The sequence below is a fragment of the Vicugna pacos genome, chromosome 18 (genome assembly GCF_048564905.1).
Source record: "Vicugna pacos chromosome 18, VicPac4, whole genome shotgun sequence".
Taxonomy (NCBI): Eukaryota; Metazoa; Chordata; class Mammalia; order Artiodactyla; family Camelidae; genus Vicugna; species Vicugna pacos.
The window spans coordinates 32,060,356-32,077,106 of record NC_133004.1 but is presented as its reverse complement, the minus strand read 5'-3'; the positions used below and the strand labels follow the sequence as shown (position 1 = coordinate 32,077,106).

The 16,751-nt window shown below is 51.7% G+C and overlaps 1 protein-coding gene across 6 annotated transcripts in view; it reads right to left on the bottom strand.

Annotated features, from left to right (window-relative positions):
• KATNIP (katanin interacting protein) overlaps positions 1 to 16,751 on the bottom strand; it is a 171,920-nt gene that overhangs the window by 11,937 nt on the left and 143,232 nt on the right. For all 6 annotated transcript variants that reach the window (XM_072942824.1, XM_072942823.1, XM_072942822.1 and 3 more), the window contains 5 exons: positions 15,681 to 16,406; positions 14,845 to 15,050; positions 12,445 to 12,523; positions 5,631 to 5,808; positions 1,472 to 1,637 (listed from right to left, as the gene is read on the bottom strand). In XM_072942824.1, coding sequence (XP_072798925.1) covers positions 1,472 to 1,637; positions 5,631 to 5,808; positions 12,445 to 12,523; positions 14,845 to 15,050; positions 15,681 to 16,406 — 1,355 coding nt within the window. The remainder of the gene's footprint in view (positions 1 to 1,471; positions 1,638 to 5,630; positions 5,809 to 12,444; positions 12,524 to 14,844; positions 15,051 to 15,680; positions 16,407 to 16,751) is intronic.

The following is a 16,751-nucleotide window of genomic DNA, read 5'->3' as shown; positions in this document are numbered from 1 at the left end:
ATGTGAAGCTCATTTCCCGGAGTGCCAGGCCTTGCTCTAACCACATGCCAGGGGCTGGTAGCCAGGTGCCCAGAAGCACACCGTCGGGTAGGCATGCGATGCACTTTCCTGGGGAGGGAGAGGCCAGAGTTTCCATCACACTGCACCCTGGGATCTGCCCTCTCAGACTGTGCCCATCTCCCCATCTCCCCAGTCCATGGTGGCCACCCATCACCGGCACCAAGGCTGGTGGGGACCAGACCCGGGAAGCAGGGGCTCTTGGGCCCAACATTTCGGGCTGTAAATCCAGGTCATGGAAGCTCAACTGGAAAGACTGATTCACTCAGGGGAAGGGAAAGGCCCAGAGGCACGAGCTGAGGCAGAAGAATGTTTTTTTAACGCCAATAGAGCTGACATTTTACACTCGTTCAGCCAGAGAGCGTGCTTACAAAGACACCAGGGCGGCCTGGGGGAGGATTTGTAAACTGCATGCTCAGAGGAGCCTTTGCTCTTGAAGGGGAGGGCCTGAGGGTGGGGGGCTGCTCACGGCTGTGATAAATCACCAGAGACTTAAGGCCCCCGAAGAAACTCTGCATGGTGCTTGGTGAGGAGCCCAGACCCGGGCTTACAGCGCTGGAGGCTGGGTCCCGGCTTTGTCACCTTGCAGGGGGCAGAGGGTGATGACTGCCCTCCCAAGGGAGGTGTCCCCCTCCTCCTCCTCTTACAGATGAGGAAACTGAGGCCCAGGGAAGGCAGGCCACTTACCAGGGGTCACACAGCTGGTAAAGGGTCAGAGTGGGGGATTCAGACTTGGAGCCTTGTGACTTTAGGGCCCTGACTGCATTGCTGTATTTTAGGTGACCTTGTCATGATCACTTCCCTTTTGTGGGAAGGGACAGAAAAGCCCATGAAAGGAGCACTTCTGAGGCCATTTTCCACATCCCAACAGGGGCCCCTGGTTTTTCACATCCAGCAGAACACTGGAATTTAGAGTGTGGGCTCCCAGCCCGGCAGACACGGACTAGGGCTTGAGCTGTGTGACCTTGGGCGAGTGACTGGACCTTTCTGAACCTCAGTTTTTAATACCCTGAAAGCTGGGGGGTAATAACACCTGCCTCCCAGGGGCTGGGATGTAGGTGTAATAAAATGACAAATGCACGAGGAGCCCTCAGCCCAGGCCTGGCCCCTCAGTGAATAACAGGGCTGTAACCAACCAACCACTGCGAGCTGGGGGCCTGCTGAGGACCCCTGAATCCCCCCGAAGAGATAAGGGGCTGCAGTTTCCCAAGTCTGCCCCAGCTCTTTAGCCGGCATTTGCTGTTTGCAGGAGAAGGAAATGGCAGTGGCTCTCTCTCCCTGGCTGCACCCACCCCCGGCTCCATTTGGAAAGTTCTGGAGGATTTATGCTCCTCTCCGTCAGCCACGCCAGCCATTCATCAAGGCGCTGTTTCCCTGACAGTGGACGGAGCGCGGCCGCTGTTCCCCGGCTTACCCCTCGGTAGGTGTCCTCGGGAGATTTATTGTAGTTCCAGAAGCGCAGGCCTGCGATGCTTTCGGCTCTGTCGAAGCGGATCGTGACCACGTGGTCCAGCCCCGGTGAGAAGGGGATCAGCCACATATGCTCATCCTCCATCGTGATGTTGGCTCCATCAATAAGCCTGCAAGTGGCGGGGAAGGAGTGGAGAGAAGGGGGCAGCCGGGTCTGCTGGGAGAAATCACAGCGTGGGGTGTACGCCCACTCCTCTCCCCACTGGGGCCCCTGCCTGGCAGGAGCCTGGCTGGACCCGGCTCATTAAGGGGAGGTGAGACTAATTAAAGAAACAGCGAGGTGTCATCTCTCATCTGTGAAGTCAGACAAAATAGGAAAACAGGAAAAAGTAACAGTCTGTGCTGTTAAAGGTACAATGAAGCAATCATCATGGTTTTTAAACTGGGGTTTGGGGGGGTAGGTCACTTTTCAGGACCCTTTAACTCAGTGATCCCATTTCTGGAATTTTTTTCTCCTGAAGGAAAATGTATTCAACATGTTGAAAAGCTATCTGTACCAAGATACTACTTATATTAGCAACAAACAAAAAAAACCCTAAAAGTTCTCAAAATAGGGAAAAGTAAACCTGGACAGTAGTTGAAATGATAGTCATGAGGACGATGCCATAACAGGGAAAAGGCAGGCTGTGAGATGTCAGGGGCACTGATTTTAATGCTGTAAAATGAGGACAAGGGCCAGGAGAGATTTTGCAAAAATGAAAAACAGATTTCCGTCAGAGGGGATGGGAGGTGACTATTTCTGTTTCCCCAGCTTTCAGTGAAATGCTGTATCGACTCTCTGGTACATTTTGAAATAATTCTATTCCTTCTTTCTTATACTGGGGGAGAAAAATACTAAAGCCAGGGTGAACTTGGCAGCTCCCGGTGTGGGACAAGTACAAGAAGGGGCAGGTGCCTCTGTCTGGCCTGTCATCACATAGCCTGGGTATCCCAGGGCAGCCCCCCACCCCTGGGAGGGAGCCCCCAGCACCCTCATGTTCTTCTCAGCCACTGTTCTGACCTTGCCCGCACTGCGCTCCCATGCTGGTCAGTTTCTGGTTCTCCTGCTCCAGACATCCTGCCTCACCCTTCCCAGCCCTGCCCAGCACACTTCAGCTCAGACCCCAGCCCTGGTCTCATGACCACTGAGAGGCCTAGCTCCAGAGACAGGGGCCCAACTCTCAGCCTCCTGGGCGACCCCCTCCCTTCTCGCTCTCCTTTTTCTGGAGACTTTGAAGCTGCCGTACTGGGAGGGACATAGGCTGCTGCTGTGTTTCCTAGATTTTAAAATAAACTTTATTTTTCCTTTTACATTTTAAAGTTTTGGACTTGGAATAAATCTTACAATCAAAGTGTTCATCTAAGGAGGTAATGTTTCTTTTTTTTTTTCCTCCAAAAGGCTGTTATTAAATTGATGGATGGTGTGTCTTACAATTGCTGGCATCTTAAAACTGAGGAAATTCAGCAATTTAACCCTGGGGTGTTTGTGGATTAAGCTGACTGAGGTCTGGCACTAAAGAACCTTCTATTTCCTTCCAAAAGCAATTACCTCTCTGTCCTAGAAATGGGGCCACCTCCATAGCAAGACTACAACCCAATTCTGAGAGTGGAGAGAATTGTTGGAAGTGTTTTAGCTGACAGTGAAGAGAGGTCCCTACAGACACACTCAAGAATATCTAAACGATACTTCTTAGCTTTGTCTGCAAAAAAGCCTGGACACAAGGATCAACTCAGCAGCCATAAGCATCCCTAGTGGTTAGACTATGGTCTCTAAATACCATTTCCCACTAGAGAGAACCTGGGCTTCTTCCATGCCTGGGACAAGAAACATACAAGAGGAGCCTGGAATACCTTGTCACATCAGAAAGGAAAGCAAGGAAGCTGTCAGAGACTACTGTTTACAAAAGATATTCAGGAGTTCCAAAGAAGGAATGATCTGAGCATCAATAGGATAAAAACTGTGATCAATTGAAACCCTTCAAACACAGTGGTGTTAAATCCATGAGTTCATGGTAGTCAAAAGCAAAGAAATGTTTTAAAGGATGCTAGAGAAACAGTTTGCTCTTTTGAAAACTGAAAAATAAAAGGAAAGAATCAAACATTTAGATGGCCTTCCCTCTAATTTGAATTGCTCCTCAAAGTAACCAAATAATTGAGGGGAAATTTTCTCCTTATTGATAAAAAAAGAGTGTTAGGATCAGTGTATCACCATTCCACAACCCCTAACACATAAAGAGATCTAACCACTAAGTGTTGGCCGCCAACGCCACCAAGAGCCTGACAAGCAGTGTCCTGAAGGGAACACACAGTGACATCCATGCCCTGACGGTTATGTCCTGCCCTAATGGTCAAACCTCAATCTGATTGGACCGCTAGATCTAGTGAACAATTTACAAGAGATCCAGGGGCCTGAAGAACAGGTTAAACAATACCATAGAGGTAGAACCAGTAAGATCCAGACTCATCCAGGCAAAGAGCCTGGTTTCTTCAACAGATGATTTAAAAGAAAAAAAAAAAAAAGAAAGAAAAAAGATGGAAGGGAACCTCGGGATTATGGGAGGCTTAAGAGACATATCAACCAATCACAACATACAGAACTTTTCTGGATGTCCATTCAAAGAACAAACTGTTATAAAGGGTGGGGGGGAAGACCGTCGGGGAAATAGAAACACACTAGATACCCAGTAATTTAAGGGATGATTGTTCATTATTTGGGTATAATTATGGTACTAAGATTATGTTTACGTCCTTATTGTTTAGAGATACGTGCTGAAGTACATAGAGATGAAATGCTATCAGCCCTAGGATTTGCTGCAAATGGTGAGTGGTATGGCTGAACCAGCGGGGCCAACCCTGAGCTGATGGTCACTCTTAACAATCGGCAGCCAGGACCACAGGCTCCAAGTCTAAGTGTGCACATTTGGGACTTGCCAAGATGTGGAGTGCCCCTCAGGCAGGTGATGACAGCAGGGCATGAGGGCTGCGGTTAAGGGGCACCTTATAGGAAAGCAGGTAGGAGTCTATCACTGACCCCACGCACGCTCTGGACCAGGCCAGGATTGGGGAGCCAGGGGGCGTGGGGGAGTGGCACAGCTGTGATGTGGAACCCCCTTCCTGCCCTCCAGCCATAGGAATTATCGTCCCCATTCTACTGATAAGGGAGCTGAAGCAGAGGAAGACAGTATCACTTAGCAGTTAAATGCCTGGGTGTTGGCTTCCCGTGGGCCTGCGTTCAAATCACGACTCTGCCACTCAACTAGTCTGGGTGACCTTTGGCCAGTTTTAACCTCTCTGCACCTCAGTTTCCTCATCTGCAGAGTGGGGGCCTCTGAGGGCTGTCTGAGATTTAAATGGATGAATATCTGTAACTGCTAAGCATAGGCCAGTGTCTGGCATTTAATAAGCGCTCAGAAAACGGCAGCTATAATTTCATTTATTACTATGACTACTCCTTGTATTATTGGAGAAGTTAAGAAGTTAAGAAATCAACACTAGCTGGCAAAGCGGAGAGCTGGGATTTGAACTCTCATCCCTCTGACTCCCCTAGACTCTTCTTGTTCACACCTCCAGGCAGGACCCAGGCCCGACAGGTGTCCTGATTCAGGGGAGGGGAGCACCTGTCCTCAGGTTATGGGGCCCCATGGATCGATGCTGGATCTTAGGCTGTCCTATTGTTGACTGGACCCAACCTGGGTTCATGAAATCTGACAAACGCAGAGGAGAGCGCAGCCTGTGCCCCCTGTGGAGACGTTCTCAGTAATCACCTCCAGCCTCAGACAGGCGAAAGCTTTCAGCCCCTGAGAGGTGGGGTCACTCATGCCCAAACACAGAGCCAAAGGCTCGCCAAGCAGCCCTGTGTGCCAGGCCCCACACTAAGCACCATGGAGAAGACACAGAGCACAACTGGGTCTGGAAGCAGGAGAACCTGGCTTCCAATCCTGCCGGCCGCTTCCTGGGCCTCAGTTTCCCTTGACTGTAAAATGGGCAGACCCCAGACCTCATGGGGTGGCTGGGAGGAGATGGAATAGAGGATGCCAGCTGATGTTCAAGTCTGAAATCTACAATGCAGATCGGCTCCCCCGGCCCCGGCTGTCAAGAGCACTGCATTTCTTACAGACACTCACTTGTCCAGGGTCCGGGAGTCGTCGGTATACTCGGGCAGGTCATTTAAGTCTCTGGGGGAGGCGGAGATCTGGTGCAGGCTGATGGGCAGTGCCTGGCCGTCCCTGCCCACCACTTCCAGGCCTGTGAGCCCCAGGTAATGCAGGTCTCCCCAGGAGGCGGTGAAATTTAGCTGGAGGCCTGCAACAGGAAGAAGTGTCCTGTGAACACCAGAGCTTCCGGAGGAAGTACCCAGGATGGAACTGGGAAGAGGAGTGGTCTTCCTGGCATGCTACCGACTAAAACACCCAGACTGAAACGGAAGTGCCTTCGGAGTGCGCTCTGCACCTTTCCTCTGGGTGGCCCTTGGGCCTAGGATCCTGCTGATGCTCAGGAAATATCTGCAGGATGAATGGACTGGTAATGTTTAAACCTGCACATAGCCCTGGGTCCTTTCTCCACTGATCAGTCACATTGCCCACCCCATGCTTAACACCCTCGTGTGGTTTCCCATGCTGCTTGGCCAGCAGGCCTCGCCCATCTGGCTTCTACGTACCTCTCAAACCTCATCTGGCACCTGGGATCCCTAGTTCCACCTAGACTGTCTTTCCATCACTCACATTCACTTTCCTCTCTCCCATCACAGGGCCTTTGCACATGCTGTTTCACCATCTGGAACTCACATGGCCTAGGTTAACTTGTGTTCATCTTTCAGATTCCAGTTTACTTCCTCAGGGAAGCCCTCCCAATTTCTTTGACCACACTGAGCCTCCATTCATAGCCTGCCATGTCACTGTGCATTCTCCCTCCCGTGCCCTGCTCACTACTGTGATCTTGTGACCCTTTGGTAAATGTCCATCTGCCCTGTCGGTTGGTTAACTCCCTGAGGGCAGAACTCCCATCAGTTTTACTAGATCACTGTGCCCCCAGAGCCTGGCACAGGACCTGCCACACAGTAGGAGCTCAGTACAGACGGAATGATTAAACAAGTAATGAAACGGAGGCCACTGCGTCAGGAAGCCACAATGTCGGAAATGAACATGTTACGTAAATTGGCCACTATCACGAGGATTCACATGGGTTCGGGGTAAAGGAAGTGACCTGTGGTGACACCCTCCATTCTTTTGCCCTTGCTCCACCCCCTACTCCATCAGGGAGCATTTAGAAGTGAACCTCTGTGGTTCTGGGGCAAAACTGCCCAGGTGAGTCATTCATTCGCCCAGAAAGCTCAAAGGAACGAATCTCTGTCAGGTGTCTGGCTAGAGTTTCTCTTTCCTTAACGCTCTCCCGTTACAGCAGGGCCAGGACCAAGCCCCACGAACTCTTTATGCTTGGAGAATTGGGGGCCTATTTTCCACTCTTTTAGGTGGCTGTGTTCAAAAGAGTCACACTCGTGGCAACTTCCACGGAATGCCAGCAACGCAGTGCTGGGAGAGGGAAGCCTGGATTCACGTGCTCCCACCTGATTTAGCTCAGATGAGGGGGTGGAAGTCCAGGGAGGTCGCAGGATGTCCCATGGCCAGGAAGGGAGGCCAAGCCACATGACCTCCCTGGAGCGTGTCTTCCCCTCCTACACCCCTGCGGTTTCCAAAATACGCTTCCTAACTCAGTCGCAGATCCTTCTGCTCTCCGCTGTGTCGAGTTAACTGTGAGCATCTTGGGGGCAGACGAAACAGATGTGTGACCAGCATGGTCCTGGGCACATCATAGCTTCGCACAGCACCGGCAGCACGTAAAACGGCCACAGATTCCTCCCACCGAGTCCTCGCCTCTTTGCAACGTGACTTTTCCGCTCCTCCCATCCAGACGTGGAGTCCGTTTCTTCACTCCTTGACTCTGGGCCATGTGATTTGCTTTGGCCAATGGGACAGAAGCAAAAGCGAAGCGAGCAGAGGCTGTCAAGCACACATGCCCAAGGAAGGCTGGGGGGTCTGTCCTTTCTTTCTGCACTTGGAGTCTTGCCCTGTGAAGAAGCCAGGCTCCCCCAGTCGCTCAGTCACTCTGGCCAATAGCCTCTCGATTGCCGGCTGTGTAGGTGAAGACATCCAAGGTCCCTCGGCTACCAGCCCATCTGCCAGGTGACCAGACACACAAGCAGGCCCAGCAGAGGCCGGCCAGGCTCCGATGAAGGATTGCTCAGCTAGGCCACTGAATTACGATGAATCATGATTACTAGCGGTGATGGTAAGACACTAAATTTTGGGTTGGTTTGTTCAGCAGCAAAAGCAAGCTGATACATTCTTTCTCATCATCTTCTCAGAGAGGCCTTGCTTAACCCCCTGAACTCAAACAGCACCCTTCCCTATCCTTCTCTAAACCCTTACTCTGTGTTATTTTTTGTCACCTGACAATAAGTTCTACATTTATTTGTTCATTTGTTTTCCTCAATCTTTCTCACTAAGATGGAAGCTCCCTGAGGGCAGGGGCTCTGTTGGCTGTGTTCACTGCTGTATCCCCAGAGCCTAGAACAGTGTGCCTGAAAGACCAATGGTCAATTAAGGCTTTTTAAAAAAAAAATGAATTATTGATTGAAGAGTGTGTTTAGTAGCTACCTGCAGGTAAATGAATCAAAATAAGATCATTGTATTTCGCCAAAATCATAGTCCATGGTAAACAAATATTTATTGCTGCTATGTATCAAGCCTTGTTCTTGGCACTGGAGATCCGAGGGTAAACATCTAACAAAATCTCTAGGTGCTTCCATTGCAGTGAAGACAATGAAGACAATGAACAAACAGATAAAACTGGTAGTTCCACAGAGTGACGAAAACCATGAAAAAAAATGAAAGAGATGAGATGCGGAGTGACTGAGCAGGAGCAGGGCAGGTCAGGGAGGGCCTCTCTGAGGAGGTGACATTTGAGCTGAGCCCTGGGTGATAAGAAGGAGGCCACCATTCTGTAGCATTTCCGGAAGGATGTTCCAGGCTGAGAGGACAGGAAGGGCCAAGGCCCTGGGATGGGAACTTGTCTGACCCCTGGTTGAAACCAAGTGACTGAGGGAGAGGGTGGAGAAAATTGAGATGAGAAGGTTAGGTCATATCATGTCATCAGGCGGGGGCTAGATCATGTCATGAGGTCTAGATCTGACCCTCGGCCATGGGGAGCTTCGGAGGCTTAGATTTGGAAGCAGGGGAGTGACACGATCTGATCTGTGTCTTGGAAAGCTCACTCGGATCGGATTCTTAAAGGGAGACCCGGAAGGAGGCTGCTGTGATACCCACAGCTGGGCAAGGATGGCAGTGGTGAAAACGAGTGCAAAGAGGACAGATTCAGGATGTGTTTTGGAGACAGCACTGCCAGGATTCCCAGTGGCCTGAACGGATGTGAGGGAAAGTGCGACCAAGGGACAGAGTGGCTGTGGGTACCGACCCAGAGATGGAGAAGGCCTGGAGCTGGAGGAGGGAGCCGATTTAGATAAAGGGATCACTGTGAGGGAGAAATGCCACCTCCCCCTTGAAGCAAGAGGCAGTGCCCCAGATTCTCCCCAGCCTGCCGCCCCTCTGTTTGCCTGGCAAGACGCACTGAGATGCCAACTAATTTAGGGCTGCTCCGAAGCGACTGCTCTCCTTTTCCAGCTAATATCCATGTTCCATATTCATTTTCCTCTGGTGTATCAATTAGTATTTATATAAATGGAAATTAATTTTGTTATTTCTCTCCCATGTTTCAACTCTCTCAGCTCCCTTCCTATTCATCACTGCTGATATTTGCAAAACTTCCAAAATTAGTGTCATCTGCAAATTAGCAAGTCATAGATCCCCTTTCAAAACATTAATAGGATTGGCCGGATTTACCAACCCCAATGCACCACCCCCACCTGGGTCATTTTATCAAAGCTCTCTCTGTGGACACAGGCTGGGAAAGCAGGTTTAGGATTTGGGATCCAGTGAGGAAAAAGCCAAAGGTTCAGAGAAGAGAGATTCAGAAATCATGGGCCTGAAAATGGGCAGAGGGTCCTCGGTTAGAAGATTCCTGTGCTTTCCTGCTGAGCAGAGAAGCAGAGAAATTACACTTTCCTGGCAGCGAAAAGGTCTGCAAGCTCTACTCCAGGGCAAAACTCCCAAAGGCATTGAAATCACATTTCTGAGAAAGGTCAAAAGCTGGTTCAAGGGGGAAGATATTTACAGACAGCATCTTTGCGGAAATCACCTGATGGAGGGGACAGTGGCTGCTTCTGGCTGGCCAGCCAGCCTTCCTACCTTCCTTCCTTCCTTCCTTCCTTCCTTCCTCCCTTCCTTCCTTCCTTCCGATTATGGCATGCTGACCTTCTCTGGAGTTTCGGGGGCTGACGCCTCATCCTTGGCTTCAAAGATGGGCCTCTGACCTAGGCCGGGCCAATCCGTGTTTTCCATCACGCATGCCTCCCTGCCATGGTGAGCCCCAGTGATCAGTTAAGGAAGGGCACGTGACCCAAACCAGGTGAGGAGACTTAATTCTGGGATGATGGTTGAAATTATTGGCAAATGGAAGTTCTTTTGCCTGGGATTGCTGGGCAGAGCTTCCAGAAGCTCCCATGTGGACAAAGTGTGAATGGGAGATGGACAAGAGAGGGAGAAACAGGGCAGGGAGATGGAGGGAGACACAAAAGCCTGGTGATGTCGTTTGTGAACCTGGATCCAATAACATGGGTAATTAGCAACCCCTGACCTTTTTAGTGGCAGAAGCTAAGAAATTCCTTTTTTGCTTAACAGATTGAATTCAGTTTCCATTGTTCACACGCACACACACACAGACACACACACACGCACACGCACACGCACACATACACGCACACAAGAATCCTGACCGACCTAGGGGAGGTCAGACTAAACAAGAAATGATTGCTGTCTTTCAGGACCTCACAGCTCTGAGGTGGGGCGGTGCAGACTCCTCACAGAGACCTCTGAGGTGAAGCAGCCTCTCTGGGAGGGTGTTGAGTGGTGAGGACCCAGACTTTGAATTTAGACACGCTTGGTTTTGTTCTTGGCCTTGTACTAGCTGTGTGACCTTGGGTGGCTTACTCAATCTCTCGGGGCCTCAGTTTCCTAATCTAATCTGGAAAATGGGGAGAACAGAGCTGTGAGTACTCCACGAGATCAGGCAAGGGAAGCCCCAGTACCATGCCTGAATCGGGGGCAAAACCAATCCTCAAGCCAGGCTCTTGCCTCCATTAAGTTGGCTTTTAAATTACTCTGTTATCTGAAAGTAATTGAAAGAGAGTTCTGGAATGTAAGTGGCTGTGAGGATTTAAAGTAAGACTTCTTCCTCTTTTCTAAGAGGTAACTGTCCTGCTGAGGGAGGGAGGGAACGAAGGCTGAATTCTTACTGGGTATGACTGGGAAAACTTCCTGGGATGGAATGGGGTGACTGCAAGGCCTTAAGAAGGGGGAGTGGAGGATGCTGTGGGGCCCTGCCCAGATCCCACCTCCCACTGCCAGGGCTGAAGGATGCATCCCCGAGGGGCCGGGATTGCTGGTGGCTGACAGCTCACAGCTGAGCCCCCCTACTTGTGACCGTCCTTAGCTCTGCCCCTCCCTAGCCCATGCCCAGTGACGTGTTATAATACAGGTGTAAAGGCCCAGTGCCCCTACTCAACATGGGACAACTCCACAACTCTGCCTGTGGAGCTGGCAGAGGCTTTGATGGGACAGCACCGGGGCCCAACGTCCCCCCTGCCCAGTCCTGCTTCCTGCCCGCCTTCCCCACCAGAGCACACCCCAGGAGTTTCGAACTCAGAGTCTGCTTCTTGGGAACCCAATTGGTGACAGCTGACATCCTTTCATCAGGCAGGGATGGAGAGGGCGGGCACAGGAGCCTAGAGGGTGGCTCAGGAGATGCTGGCGGGAAGAAGCGTAGCAAGGAGGAGGCTAAACTCAGACACGTTCTGGCTTCGCTCTGGAGGTGATGGCAGGGGAGGGGGCACGACAACGGCAGGCACGGAGCATCTCTTCTTTTCAGAAGCTGACTAGAGGTGGATGATGGGCACAGAGGGCAAGGGAGAGCAGGAGGAGAGGCTGCAGCGAGCAAGCCCGCAGGGCCTTGTTAACAGGGAACAGGAGAGAGAGATCACAGTCAGCACGAGTGACCCCGGGCCTGAGGATCCCCCAGGATGCAGGCAGAGGTGCTGGCAGGATGTGCACGGAGCAAGAGAGGACCCGCCAGAAGGGCCCAGGCGGAGAGGAGTGAGAAGAACACACATGGTGAAACCCAGATGGGATCTGCTCAGAGGCCACCAACTGGCCCGGCTGGCCCAAGACATGTGTTGTTTGGCTCACGTGGGCTTTTAAAATACAGTAGGACTGGTCACCCACATCTACAAACGTGGAGATTTCACATCTACATCCAGATTTCTGACTTTTTGGAAGACCTGGCACCTGGGCTGGGGCTCCTGCTGCCCCACCCCACCTGGAGCAGGGAGGATGATCTGCTCAAGCATCTGCTCTGGGGTCTAGTTTGAAGGGACAACTCGGAGCCCTGGATGGGCAGGGGCCCGGGTCTTTTCTGGCTCTTGTATCTTCTTGTTCTATAACTTCTGGGCTCCAACTGCAGCCTCCCGGGTCAGGGCTGCAGCTAACATGTAAGACGTCTGCACATGAAACGCAGAAGTGCCCCTCTGGGAGCGCACACTGCCAGGAATGCCTCTCCTCTGCAAGGATGCAGTCCTGCCAGGGCCAGCGAGCCCAGTGCAGGCTGGTTTCAGTCCTGACTTCAGTTTCAGGCTGGTGTCTCTGTGCAAGGTACGACCTGCCTGTCTGTCCCAGAAAACCCTGTCCCATGTGGCCATGACTGCCCCTACCCCAGGCCCCAGGCTCTGAAGGTCCTCCTCCCCCCGACACTGCCCCGGGAGGCGGTACTCACAGATCCCATGGTAGATGCCCGGCTCTGGTGTGGTGACTTCAGGGACAAGGGGCCTGTATGGCAGCTCTACCTCTGGGATCTGCACACAGATTGGGGGACAAGCAGAGGGCAAGGGGGTGATTTTAGTGATACCCACACAGCTGCCCACCCAGTGCCCCAGGTAAGTTCCGAGCCTTTTCTTGGGTTTCCTGCCTTTGTGGGAACCCTGTGACTGGAAACATGGGTAGGCCTGGAAACCCTTGTGTGTCTGAGTCCTTACCAGAAGCTCTTACCAGTAATGGACACTACCAGCTCAGGTGATTAGATTTTCTGGAATAGGGAAGGACTCTGTCTTCTTTATCTAGTGAGCTAGTGGAAGGAGGGAGAGAGACAGAGCAGGAGGGAGGGATGGAGGGAAGGAGGAAGAAGAATTCAACCCTGGGGCCTGTGCACCTGCATTTTGAAAGCTCCCCAGGTGATTCCCATGGGCAGGCAAATAAAGAACCATTGGTCTATAGACAGAGTTTGCCGCCACACCTTACTTCTCGGGTCTCTGTGTAAACTTTTCTCGTTAGATTTCTGCACCGTAAGTCAGGGGGCGAGTGCCTTTACTGTTTCACAGACAGGAAAGCTGAGATGCAAAAAAAGGTGAAGTCGTTGTCTGGATCTTAGAGTTTTAGTGGGGATGGTGTTTCATTGGGTACCCAAGGACATCCTGATGACCCCTCGGTCCAGCCCCTAGGGACAGCCCCTCCAGGCCTCTGCCCGGCTACAGGGAGGCCGGTGAGAAAGGCAGTTTGCCTGAAGTAACCCCTGACTCTGAGCAGCCTCAGGCTGTAGGGGATGCTGCTGCCCTGGAGTCCACGTGCCTTCTCTTGCCTTCCCGGGCACCCTGTCCTCCCTGATCCTCCTAGCACGCCCCCTGGTGGATACACTGACCCTGACACCTAGGCGGGCATGCAGCTCCAGCCCAGCCCTGCTCTGGGTGTGACCCTGACATGGCCTCCCTGAGCTCGAGTTCCTCATCTTTAAGGCAGAGAGAGTGATCCCTCCCTGCCCCTCAGAGGACTGGATCTGATCAGAGCCCCTGAGCAGGGATTTCCCTGTTAGGAAAATGCTGGGCAAATGGAAGGCCTCAAAGCCATCTCCCAAATGGAGGCCCACGCAGAGAAGCCAGACCGCAGACATGTTTCGTGGCCTGCAGAAGGTTTGAAAACATTTTGAATTAGTGGCCAACATTTTTTTAATGGGGAGATTTTACATAAAAATGTAGATTTCCGGCTTTATTTGAAAAAAATCAGGATTACCGTCAACAATGGACTAGCTTGTCTGAGGGGAGTGGCAGCTGCTTTCCTGGAAGGGGGAGAGGGCCTCACCCCTCCCCCACCTCCCCTGGTGCTCTGCCCGTGAACATGCTGGGACCGACTCCCCATGTTGTAGCACCGCCTCTGTCGTGACCTTCCCATGGCCGAACCTGCTGTCCTTTGGTTCCTGGTTGTTCCCACCCTTCTCCCCCACTCTCTCTAACCATCTCCTCTTTTCTCCTGGGGACCCTGCAGTCTCTTTGCCTTAAGTACTGGTCTTTGACTTGGGCTGATCCTTGCCCTGAAAGTCCTCTTTCATTTTTTTAAAAAAATATTTTGTTTTGATTGGTTTTGTTTGTTTTGGAGAGGAGGTAACTAAGTTTATTTATTTACTTATTTACTTATTTATTTTAACAGAGGTACTGGGGATTGAACCCAGGACCTTGTGCATTCTAGGCATGCACTCTGCCGCTGAGGTACACCCTCCCCGCTTCTCTTTCATTTTTGATAATTTGTCCATTAAAAGCACAAGTTTTGGAGTCCTGCATTTAAGTTCTAGCCTTGTTACTCCCCCACTGCGTGCCACTGGGCAAGTTCTTGAGCCTGTGTGAGCCTTGGTTTCTTAAACGGGGGTATTAATTGTCTTTATCCTGACGGTTGCCAGGAGGGTTAAACACGATGGCACGGTGCTCCACCGCTGGACCATGGTTTATGTGCCCAAGAAATGATTGCCTGGATTATCATTACTTTAATTCTCAGTCTGCCTATTAAAAGTATTTTGAGCCCTTCCATCAAAAACTACAGTGAGTGATCAAAACAAAACCCAAAGCAAAAATTCCCCTGAGACTGCCAACCTCTAAATTACAGAGATGACACAGAACTGATTTCTCCTAGCTTTGATTAAAATTTGAAGACTTTCTTCACTTCAGTTAGAAGAAAAAAAATAATAATTAGAGGATGAAATATGACATACAGAACAAAAAATGATGCATAAAAATGGGAAATGTCAAAAACAGGAGCACCAGCAGCTTAAAGGATATCCATCTTCATTACTCCTGCGCTATTCTGAGTCAGGAGAAGAAATCTGTCCAGAAGTGCCCCCTCCCTCCAGTCCTACCCGGTCATCAGCCCACGAGCCGGCCTGGGTGTAGGGCCTCTCCTCCCCCTGGCCGTCGGCCGTGCTGGGTCTCCTCAGCGCCTCCTCGCACTGCAGGCCGCACAGGCTCTCCACGTCCAAATCAAAAGTCTGATCAGAACAGAAGATGGCCTCGAGAATGTCCTCGTCGGTCGTGAATAAGATTGTGTCTCCAAAGTGCTCTGGAGCTGAAAGGGGCACCGGGAAGACAGAAGAGTCAGCTCACCCCAAATCCCAATGATGTTCCGAGCAGGAACCTAAACCATCAACCTTTGGGCCGTGACATCCTAAACCGCTAACCGGTCTGCATCTGTGTCACCGAGCCTTACTATTCTCCGTGCATTTGCAAATGGAATCCACGGACTGTAAGAACCACATTGATCTAATGAAGGGATCTAATCTAATGAGCATCACTGGGATCCATCATGAAGTAAGGGACGTTTGTCAGGCGTGGGAGGCACTGTAGCTGATGCTGTTGGTGTCCCACCCAGATCCCTGCTGATACAAGGAGGGGGCCTTGCCTGGAAGGCTGTGGGAGTTACGCCCCCAACCAGGGGAGCCTGCAGGTTCTAAAGCCTTGCTGCTTTGCGCAGGACAGACCCAGTAATTTCTGCTCCAGAGACCCCTTGGGATCAGGCTGGGGCTGGGCTTCCCCTGAACCAATATCTTCCCCAAGTTTCTCTCCCTTCTATATCCTGCACCCTCCCTACCCTACAGGTTCTCTCTGTCACTGGTGAGCCACCAGGTTTAGCTTTTCCTTAGAGCCTCAGCAAGTAGCAGGCAGGGGCTTCGAGAGCATTCTTACAGACATACTGTACCTCCCGTCAGGGTTCCCGAGGCCTTGGCGATTTCTCCCTGGAAGATGCACTGCGCATCTAACAGCATCGTGATGTCCTTCACGCCGCGGAAGGAATGTATCCGCGATTTATTGTAGTTCCAAATTCTGATCAGGGCAACCTGGCAAGGGTGCATGAAGTCCATGGAGATGGAGTGGGACTTTCCCAGCGTGAAGGGGGCCAGCCAGACGTGCATGTCGTCCTGGGTCCTGTTCACCCCGTCGATGAGGTTGGTGACCACACGGGGATCTTTCCCATAGGCTGGTAAGATATTGATGTCCGGGGGGTCGGCTTGAATGTTCGCAATTTGCACCGGCTCGCCCTTGGAACTGAATATTTCTATTCCGTTAAGGCCAACGTAGTGCCTGTCCCCCCATGTAGACTTGATGTCGATGACCAAGTGCTGTCCATAAGGCAAGACGGGGATTTTAAAGTCACCCCCGTCATCTGGCTTCAGGGAGCTGTGGTCCTGCCCTATCATGGACTCCAGCTTCTCCTCCTTCCAGGGGGGCGGCTGGTCACTGTGCCGGCTGCTCTTCTGCTGCTGCAGGAACTCGTCCAGGATGTCCCCCTGGAACTCCATGTTGGAGATGCGCCCCCGGTGGGATCGGTCAAAGGCGGTGAGGGAGTTCCACGACTCGTGGAGTGTGTGTTCCTGCTCGCTGCGCCACCGGAGCCGTGGAGGTGTCCAGGTGGCGCAGGCATTTTCTGGAAGGAAGAACACAGGAGGGAGTGAAGCCCCATTAGTCGTGCATGTGGAAGCGGGGACCCTTAGAGATCGTCTCATCCAGTGGCTTTAAGCTGGGTGGGGTCACCCTTGGGGGGACAGTCTAGAAACCCGTGGGTGGTTTGATGCTCTTGGCTGGCTCAGTGCCCGTTGGCCCTATTGGCTTGAAGGGTGGGACCAGGGTTGCTACTGTCCCACCCTGCACAGGGTGGTCCTGCGCAGAGCATGGTCTCCTGTCTCAGGCACCATTCCGGTTGGTAAAAAAAAAATCATTTACAGTTACCTGAATCTGGAACCTGGTTGTTTTACAAAGAGCAAAGTATTTT